At 41.6% G+C, this 10,884-nt stretch overlaps 1 protein-coding gene across 1 annotated transcript; it reads left to right on the forward strand.

Moving 5' to 3' along the window:
- The first annotated feature begins 901 nt into the window (after window positions 1-901).
- CCR6 (C-C motif chemokine receptor 6) lies at window positions 902-7,106 on the forward strand. The gene is made up of 3 exons (XM_084828009.1): window positions 902-997; window positions 2,611-2,697; window positions 4,747-7,106. The coding sequence occupies exons 2-3, from the start codon at window positions 2,689-2,691 to the stop codon at window positions 5,806-5,808; spliced, it is 1,071 nt and encodes a 356-aa protein (XP_084684135.1). The 5' UTR covers window positions 902-997; window positions 2,611-2,688; the 3' UTR covers window positions 5,809-7,106.
- Window positions 7,107-10,884: the final 3,778 nt, after the last annotated feature.

The following is a 10,884-nucleotide window of genomic DNA, read 5'->3' on the forward strand; positions in this document are numbered from 1 at the left end:
ATGTGCCCTTTCATAATTATGCCCATGCCTCCCACAGTTGTTCATTCATGTTCTAGAGGAATAATAGCCCATTCTAACGTCTGTTGACTAATGACATGTGCCACTTGGGAGTAAGCCCCCTTAAGCTTAGTGGAACTTGTTTTTGAGCAAAAGTAGATAGGATCAGGCTGTGTGCATACTAGATACTTTTAAATAAAGCAGAACTCCTCTTCAAAGAGCTACACACATCCCACCTTTTGAGTGATTTTTCAAGATAAAAATAAAACTAAATAAAATAATAATGCTAAACAACCATTTGATCATATAAACACTGGAGACTTAAACTTTATTTAAAAGGCAAGCAGTCCATCTGAAGCATGGGGCAAAGGGCAAGGTGGGAATCAAAGTGAGTATATGCCTCATTTGAGGAGCAAGGCTGGAGAGAAGCCAAACTGATTCTGCAGCAGAAAAAAAAGCCACACTAGGCCTCATTTGTAGGCACATCTGTATAAAACCTAAGTGATATGTAATATGCGTAAGATACTTTAACGTGCCAAGCTATGTGCCTTTTGCTGAGGGGAATTTGTATAATTCTAACTTATGTATAAATGAGTAAGTAATTATAGAGAATATTAAAATGAACCATGTTGATGATGCATGCTAAAAGGGAACAGGAAAAGCTGGGTGTATCTGAGAACCCATTTGGAGGGGCACGTGACTTTCATCTCTGTATCTCCCCCTCGCTTTTCTGTTAATTTCCTTTGGTTTGTGGTAACCAAGAGCTGACACATTGTGAGACCTGAAAAAGCCACAACAACCGCACAAGCAAAGCAAGCATTCCTTTTCAAATTAGGACCTACATAAGCTGAATGTGTAGGTTTTATTTGCATGAATTACAGATTTTTTTTTCTTTTAGGCAAGGTGCTTTAGAAGATACCCCATATGTATTTTTAACACTTGGAGAACATCTCTGCATCTAGATTTTAATAAATTGGATAAAAGGCATCATACTAAGCAGGTAAGTCTAACTTATAATGGCTATGGCTGACACAAACATTCTTCTTCAAATATGCTCTCCTCTGAGTGGGTAATTGTGCGCAAATTACCCACTGAGAGATCAGGAGAAGGGGACCAGATGGCCTCCTTAGCAACATGATACTCAAGTTTTGAAGTGTAGAATTGACCCTTGGGGGTCCTCCCCTTCCATTGCACACTTCCCTGAGTCTCCAGCAAGTGGAGCTGCAAAAACGGGGCGGACCCTAGATCACCCTTAAAACCACTTGCTGGAGACTTGGGGACTTGTGCAATAAAGGGGGGACCCCCAAAGGTGAGTGCAACACTTAAAACCCTGGGGATCACCTTGCTAAGGGGCTGATCTGGTTCCCTCCCCCCACCTGTCAACTGTCAACAGCTGTCAAACTAGCCTATATGCAGTCATGTCTATTTATTATTTATTTTGTTTACAATAGTTGTATGCCACTCCATATCTAGAACAGATTTTGGAGCTGTGAACACAAGAGATAAAACAGTAAAAGGATAAAAAAATTAAACAACCAGATTAAAATTATGTTATTTTAAAAAACAGAATGTGACTGGTCAGTTAAGGAGTGCCTCCTGGAATAGTGCTGTTTTCAGGAGGCACCAGAAATAGCACTGTGTTGGTGCCTGCCTGACCTCCAGCGGCAGGGAATTCTAAAGAAAGGGGGCCACCACACTGAAGGCTCTTCTGGAGGACTCTAGTCAGGCCATAAGTCCATGTGGAACCACCAGGAACATGTCTTCTCAGTTACCTTGTATATTTCCTAGTACACTTCATTCCCTTTGACATAGGAAATATGCAAGGCAATAGACAAGGCAAAGCTATATATAGTTTGACAGCTGTTAACTGAGCACTTTCTCAACTGTGAAAAACTTGGGTGGTGGTGGATAATAATAAAAAATAGTGAAGACATTTGCACAGATTCTTCAGACTGAAAAAATAATTTAACATTTTTTATGGCCCCATTTGCACAAATGTTGCCCCCTCCCCATAAAATTAGTAAGCCCGGAAATGCAACCAGGGTCACAATCAGAGCAGGGAAGGGGACTTGGTGGCGGACAAGACGGGTTCTGCCACTGAGTCTCCTCAGATACATGCTGGAGGGGTCCAGCTAGAGGACCGAGCTGGAAGGAGGGGTAGAACAACCCATGGTAAGCTTGATCATTTGTCTGGCTCACCATGGGTTGTTCTATGGACAACCCACGTTGCGCGGCTTATTCGCCAGGGTGGGTTGTTGTGTCATGTGAACTTACCCTTTATGTCATGTTTGGGGATCAGCACTGCAATGCAGAAGCTACTTCTGCATGCAGACTTCCTTTGCTGCATTGGAGCAAACATGAAATTATTCATACTGAAATCATCTGTACCAAGCCAGCCACATTTATTACGCATAAATACAAGTCCAGGTTATTGTATGTAGTATTCTGGAATGAGAACCAAAATACTGTCTATGAAGTAAAAGACAGTACAATAGTCACTAACATTATTATAAAAGGTTAAAGGGGACCATAACTAATTAGACTTTAACCAGTTTCTGGTTTATTAGATATTCATATTGTTTTGTTTTAATAATGCATTGTCTTTCTTTACAGAGATTCTCTGTAAACCCTGCTGAATTGCCCTGCCCCTGCTACCATTTGTTCTGGTCAAAACAAAGAAAGAGCACCATAATGAACTGGGTAAGTTCTTTTTCAGAGATGGTAGAGGAGGAAGCAATGACATTTTCCCCTAAAACTGATGGGGTGGGAGGGTTCTGTTTCTTCTTCTGAGGTTGCAATGCCATACACACCTACCCAGGAATAATTCTCATTGAACTGAGTGGGATTTACTTTTGAACAGGGATGTATGAATCAGCAAAAGCTGTACTCATAAATATTCGCTGAATTCTACCTCGAAGCTCATTCTGACTCACATCTGTATCAGATTGTAAGCTTTGTTTTTTTTCTGTTCACACAAGAATTTGTGCATAATTTGGTGCACATGTGCATTTTTGAAATGTACACATTGTTCTCCCATTTATTAAAGCATGTTTGTGCTCATTTTTCAAATGAATGTATTTTTTCATGCTCATTTTTCAAATGTACGCACATTGCTGAATGCAGTTTTTTTGGTCTGCAAATCAAATCACATGGTTGAAAATGTATGGACTTTTACCGCAGATTGCATTTGAGACTTGTGTTTGGCTTTGGGAGGTGTGAATTGGGTAAATTCTAGTAAAAAATAAACTGAAATGAATTTCTCATTCATTCCCCACTTCTGAGCAGACATCTATAAGATCTTGTAGGAATAGAAATCACAGTTTTTCTCATTAATTTACAACATTTTTCTAGCTGATTTTGTTGGGCAGTTTGAAATCTTTTTGCTTACCACTTCTACAGATTTGCCATGTGTATGGGAGACAAATGCGACATCCCATCAGAGAATAAGTTTATTTATTTAATCTTTCAAATTTATGTCTTGCCATTCTGGCCATAACCAATTATTTGGAACAAGTCTGCTAGCTATGCATAACCAGAACTAGGATGGGAATACCCATCCAAGCTGTCCTTGGTACAAGTTTCCAGAGAAAGACTATTTCACAGAGGTGTCCGTAGTTCTATTCCTATCTATTGCCTGAAAGAAAGCCTATTGATTCCAATAGCATGGGCTTCCCAGTAATGAGTTGCATCCAATGTTAGCTTAACTTAATTCCCATTCACTTCAATGGGTCTACTATAAGGAGGACTAACACTGGATACAGCCCAATGAGTTTAGGATCAGTGTGTTAATCTAAGGGCTGCTTCACATATGACGCTTTTCCTTCTTAATTTTAAGTTCCACGTGGGATATCACATATCTAAAATATGTATATTATAATGTATGAACATAAAAACACACTAATAGCTATGCTGTATCATATCTCTTTTTCCCAACAGTAGCCAGCCAGATGGCCACTTTCAACCATAACTTCAAACTGTGGTTTGGCATCAACTGTGGTCAGGAAATTTTTTGGTGTGGACACAACATTAACCGTAACGACCTTCAAAACCAAAAGGGTGGGAGGAGAGCTGCAAACAAGGTGTGGGTGGGTAGAGAGACTTTACAAAGCCCTGATGTCTAGGGAGGGCAGGCTGGGCTGCAAGGCCATTGCCATGAGGAAAAATGTGAGGCTCAAATTGTAAGATTGTGCTTGGGGATGTTTAGGCAAACTTATTTCCTTGTACGTATATACGGTGTCCAGAGTTTCTGAGATTTGGTGGAGCCAATCAGAACTTAAGCAGCATTAAAAAGAAGGAAGAATAAGCAACACTCTGAAGAGTGAGCTGCCAAACAAGGCTCTCCTCTAGAACAGATGGAAAATGAGTCAGTGTTCAGCCTTATACAGGAAACTCAAAGACTTGTTGTTTGAGAGACACTGAAATGTGTCTCACCCTTTGTGACATGCTGTCTTAAGAAGAAAAAACTTTCACCAACTACCTCCATGTGATTATCAGTGATTCTCCACTCCCACCACTTCCCACCCTCTCTGCACAGCATGTCCCAGGCCTTTCCTGAGGACAAGGAGGAATCCTGTCTGGAGGATAGAAAAGAATTCCCCTTGTGTGAGAGGACTTTCAGCATTGGATACAAACCTATGTATTTAAGTATCCAAAACAATCAAAGACAAAATGTTCCTACAAAAATGTTTTCTTTGCCTCAAACACAATTTGCTGAAATGTGAGTTTTAACCGATTCCATTGTCCTTTCAGGAAGAACGAACCACCGCAGATTATTTCTACAGCTCAGATTTTTATTTTCAGTTGACAACACTATGTGACAAGAATGAAGTCAGAAACTTTACAAAAACTTTTCTTCCTATTGCTTACTCACTGATATGTGTCTTGGGCCTTGTGGGCAATACATTTGTGGTGATAACATTTGCCTTATATAGGAAGTCTGAATCAATGACTGACATATGCCTCTGCAATATGGCTATTGTAGACATCTTGTTTGTTCTCACTCTTCCTTTCTGGGCAGTAAACTATGCTCTGGACCAGTGGATCTTTGGTGACTTCATATGCAAGCTCATCAAAGGTATCTATGCAATTAACTTCAACTGCGGCATGTTGCTCTTGGCCTGTATAAGCATGGACAGATACATTGCCATTGTGCAAGCAACAAAGTCATTTAAGCTTCGGGCAAGGACTCTAGCATACAGTAAAGTGATCTGCTTGGCTCTGTGGGTATCTTCAGTTTTAATCTCCAGTTCGACTTTTATGTTCAGTGAAAGCTACACACTTTCAACCAATGGAACAAAGCACATTTGTGAACATAAATCTAATACAGAGTCCAATGTAACGTTGAAATTATTGATATTATGTCTCCAGCTTTTATTTGGATTTTTCATCCCTCTGCTATTCATGGTTTTTTGCTACACCTTCATTGTCAAAACCTTAGTGCAGGCTCAGAATTCCAAAAGAAGCAAAGCCATACGTGTGATTGTCTCAATTGTGATTGTTTTTCTGATATGTCAAGTCCCTTATAACGTGGTTCTTTTTGTGACAGCAGTGTCGATGGGAAAACTAGATAAAACCTGCTTGAGTGAAAAGCAAATGGCCTATGCAAAATATATAACAGAAAGTCTGGCCTTCTTACATTGTTGTATGAACCCTGTGCTCTATGCATTTCTTGGGGTAAAATTTAGAAATTATTTTGTGAAAATAATGACGAGTCTGTGCAGTGCGAGATCCAAGAAATATGGAAGCACCAATTGTTCAAGGGTAAGTTCTGATACTGCCCATTCTAGACAGACAAGTGAAATTTGTGAATGACACAGTGGAGTTACTGTGCATATATCATCATCATAATCAACATCACAAGTAATATCATTAATCATGTTGCAAACAGAGATGCTGGTCCAGTTGGGTTGGTTAACCTATGGGTTGTTGGGACCGAGCTTGAGCAAGTGTGCTCCCTGTTGCCTGCTCGTCGCTTTGCTAAACAACCCAAGCCTGGGTTATTTAACCCTCAACAACCCAGAATGCCATGTTTGGACGTCACAACAAACAACCATTTAGCAAAATGGATTCAAAGCAGAAGTGGGTGAGTGGGTGGGAGGCAGCACACTTGCTCGGTCCAGTGAGGCCCCACCAACTTATGGGTTATTTAACCCATGAATTGGCATTACAGGCAAACCAGGTCAACGACATTGTACTTCTCATTTCACTTCATATATCTTCCCTAAGGAACTTATACCACAATAAACATTTCAAATAAGACACATTCCTGTTTTCATAATAGAACCAGACTTCCCACGTGTTTGCATGTGTATTTGTCCCCTTCTGACATTTCAGAAAAACACATTACCATGTTGTGGAAATGGAGGGAGCCTTTTTTCTTGTAACGTGTGAGGCAGGCTCCTGTGCTTATGCTTTTTAGTAGTTTCATGTCAGCTGTTGAACAGAATTACAAAAGTGTGTTATTATAATTTACCACATTGATTTCTTGAACTGACTGACGTTATTACAGTATTATTAAAATTGCACCCTTTGACCACTGATATTAGGACTTCCTTTTGCTGTGCAGTTTAAATAAAAATAGGGTTTTAAAATTAAGATTCTAGATGCTTCAGACTATGGGCCTTCAGCACTATACCCAGCCATTACTCTTGTACTGTAAGCTACATGGGAAACTGCAATTAACTTCCTATGCTTCGGCCGGCCTAGCATTTTTGGGTATGTGTGTACATCCTGCTATGTTCTGTTTGCTTAACAGAGCCATGCTGACAAGGGAATAACCATGTCCCTTAGAAGCATGTGCATTTTTAAAAATAATGTTTATATTCACACAAATATTTTAAATTCTGGTGTAGACAAAAAAGCAATTTAGCAAAATTTAAAAATGGTTATGATCTAAAAACCAAAAACATGCTGTTTAAATGGCACCAACCAGAAAGACAGTTGTGAAGGTGTACCAAAGTAAAGAGGGCTCAGCAACCTGAAATATCACTGCACACATCAAAGCCACACCTCTTCGATTAGTGCTGAGGTGATCTGTACCTGGATTGAGCTGCTGTTCTCTTTCTTCCATAGAGGTTAGATCTTGTGAACTCTCAAAAGAAATGATAAAAGCTTTGGAAAAAACTGAACAATTATTTGATGATGAGACCAGACCATGTACATGCTCTGTAAAAAGTGAGTGAAAGAAGACTGGCAATTCCAGTGTAAACACCTAGGCTTGGATCCCGAGCTCTTTCTGTTCATGGGAGGGACTCACCCCAGTCCAACGAAGGCACCCATTGCTGTAAAAGGCAGGCAGCAATTTTTGCCAATTCCCCCAGCGCCTCCTTCCATGTTGTTCCAGCGTGTCCCGCAACCCTCCACAGATTTTTGGAGAGTACACAGAGCTGCAGGGGGAATAGATGAAAACTGCCTTCCCTATTTCCATCCTGGGGAGTTTAGGATCCCACTCCTAGTGTGGAAGTACCCTATATCACTGATTTCTTCAATTAATCAGAGTGCAGCCTATGCACTGATCTACAAATCTTCCCACAATGTATAATGCAAATATTTTAGTGGGCCATCATATCATATTAACTGCATGCAATTACACGAAGTATGCAATATTTCTTTCATGGTGATCTTAATAGTTATGACTTTATATTACATAACATAGGATTTGCTGAAAAGGGAATTTGACAGTGTTGAACAATAAGGCTACTTAGGTTAGTGACAGACTAATGAAAAGTTTATTAAGTAGTCACAGAATAAGCAGTTTGTTATATTGTGTTGTATACCTAAAGCTATTGGTTTATGTTTCCTTCATGTAAATCTTGCTATGCTTTGCATAACATTCAGTTTCTTGCTGGGCCAGGGTGATGGGTTAGTTGGGGTAGGCAAGGAATGACAAGTGAAATGTAGTAGGTTTTCATGGATATGGGGAAAAAGCAGGCTACCGCTCACTTCCTTCCGAAGACTTTATTCCCCCTCCTCCTACCAGTTGCTAAGCCAATGGGCTGGGGAGTGGGACTTTGAAGTTGCAGGCGGTACAAGAGGCAAAGAGATCTATCATCCTCAAGTGAAATGACTAGTCAGAGAAATGGGATAGGAAAAGCTTGCATTTCTGAGCTGGGAGCCTTGCAGAGTGCAGAGGAAGCAAGTCCACAAACATTTTTGAAGAGAAGTCATCTCATCCCAATGGATCCTGCTGCTAAAGCAAAATCTGCAGGGGTTTTGTTATATATTGTGGCTGGGGTGGGGAGGGAGGACTACAAAGTCGGCATTGTTCTTATTCTAATAGGGGGCTTATTTTATGTTCCACTTTGATTCATTCAAGTTGAAACCTACATAACAGTCTAGTGTTTGAAGAAAGGGGACACAATTTTGTATGTTAACTAATGAAATGAAAACACCTTGAAATTCAAAAGACTGCTGTATTTTATATCTCACCCTTGCTTGATTTCTCATCTCCCCAGTCAGACCAAATTCAGTTCTGATGTATGCTACTTTAAAATCCACCTTGATGGCTTTTTAGCATATATAGATGCTATATAAATGTTAACAATAATAAACAAACAAACAAACCCTACTTTGTTTCCCTGTGGTATGATGAAACTTGCAGCTAAAGCTGTTGCTCATGCTGAAGATATCTTGTCCATAGACTGTAACGGGGGGAGTCCAGGACGAACCCAACCTATTTTAATTTTTATTGTGGAGGAGCAAGATATCAACGGGGCCGCAGTGGCTTAGTGGTTAAGACGCTGAACTGCAGACTGGAAGGTCGGCAGGTCAGCAGTTCGAGACCCGAGTGCTGCGTGATGGAGTGAGCTCCCGTCTTCAGTCCCAGCTTCTGCCAACCTAGCAGTTCGAAAGCAAGAAATTGCAAGTAGATAAATAGGTACCGCCTCGGTGGGAAAGGTAACAGCGTTCCGTGCACCTCGGTGTTCAGTCATGCCGGCCACGTGACCACGGAAGTGTCTTCGGACAGCGCTGGCTCTTCGGCTTAGAAACGGGGATGAGCACCGCAGCCTAGAGTCAGACACGACTGGTTGGGGACACCTTTACCTTTAAGATATCAACAAGAGAGAACTGTGGAGAAAGGCCAGCAGCTCAACAATAAGAGCATGAGCACTGCAGAAAGTTCCAGGTTCAATCCCTGGAATCTCCAGGCATGGGTGGGAAAGACCGTAGAGAGTGGCTGTCAGTCACTGTAGACCAGGGGTAGGCAGACTTCAGGCTTCTGGGATCTATTTTGTTTTTTTCTAGAACCTCAGGGCCCACCAACTGGATACAGGTGCAAAATAGACATACACCTGGTAGAATTAAGGAACAGAGTGTGTCTGAACACATGGCTCAGACTATGAATTCGTTTTCAGCTTCCACGCCTGGTCTCCTCCCTACCCCACCCTTTTTCCATTTCAGCAGCCTAATTTAAAGTGTGTCTGGGTGTTCTTTCCGTTGTCTTTCCGTTGTTAAACAACTGGGAGTCAGAAACTCTTGCAGGTATAGAGGAAGTTATCCTGAGATCTACCAACAGATCTTGATCTACTTTCTGCCCTCCTGTAAACAATACTGAGCTACATCTGGACCAATGGCCTGACTCGTTTCCTAACTTTCTCCTAGTTTCTTAGTTTATGCTAGCACTTTAGAAACAGTGTTCCACCACTCCTTACCAACATCAGTTGCAAAAGTGACTCTCACTCACCACCTTACAAACCCATAAACTTGCTGGAAAAAACTCTATAAATTGGCAAGCCCTTTATCTCTAGGGATAGGACTTCTTGGTTATTTTTTACTCTCAAACAAACAAGCATACACACCTGTAGCATAACCCTGATAGCTGCCGATATGAAACAACGGAGGAATTGACCATAGCTGTGATTGGGAAGCAGCTTGCCAAGGTAGAAGCAAATATGCTTTTCAAATCATTACTAAAGCTCAGGTGTTATTTTGTGTGATTTTTAAAAGGGTTCTACACATTGCATTTTAAAAAACGACTCTGCAGTTGCCAACGCAAACGCAAGCCTTATTTATTATCTTCATATTGTAGGCCGGGACTGAGAGTTTGTGGCTTACAACAACTCTGCAATGTAGTCCACCATTATCTTTACCTTGCAGATTGGGAGGGGTGGGGAAGCAGAGAAATAAGGGCCTGTGACAATCCTGTAATACAGAACACATACAGTTAATATCACAAACTGGAGGTGGAGCCGAGTGGTTTAAATTACGGCAGCCTTCCCAAGTCTAGTGCCCTCCAGATGTTTCGGACTTCAGTGCAGCCAGCATGGCTAATGGGCAGAAATTCTGGGAGTTGCAGTCCAAAATATTTGGAGAGCCCCAGCTTGGAGAAGGGTGAATTACAGCGATGCTACAGTGTAGTTCAGTGTTGTTTTTCTCCTATGCCGGTTGCAGCCCAGATAACCCTGCAGTGTTCACGTGTACTTAGCAAGGCTATGATGTACCTGCACTCTGGCCTCCCTGTTGTACAACAATAGGGTTCATACCCACACGGGACGCCAGTCTTTTTTTATTTTTAAAGGGAGTGCAGCGAGGGGTCTACGAAGTCGATCTTAGGAGCTGCACTGGGGGAAGAGGAGGATAAGCTGTTTTGTTATCGAATTCACCCCGCAGCTGCTTTTACTCCCACAGGAGCCCCGTTCCAGGAAAACAGCTGGGAGGGCGAACTGGATGGGGGGCGGCGGCGATGAAATACCCATCAGGACAGGCGTCATTTCATTGCCCTCAACGTCTCTTCTGATCGACGTCAAAGCCCCGCTGGCTAGACCAAGCCTGCATTTCCCCCAAAGGGGGTGGGGGGAATAAATCATGACACGATTCTTGTGCTTTAAAATGATAAACTAATTAAGATGCTGCTCATCGCGTCTTAAAACGCGGCACCGCCCCTCTTGC

Source organism: Heloderma suspectum, chromosome 1, assembly GCF_057233095.1.
Source record: "Heloderma suspectum isolate Gila_16-S chromosome 1, 16-S_ref, whole genome shotgun sequence".
Taxonomy (NCBI): domain Eukaryota; kingdom Metazoa; phylum Chordata; class Lepidosauria; order Squamata; family Helodermatidae; genus Heloderma; species Heloderma suspectum.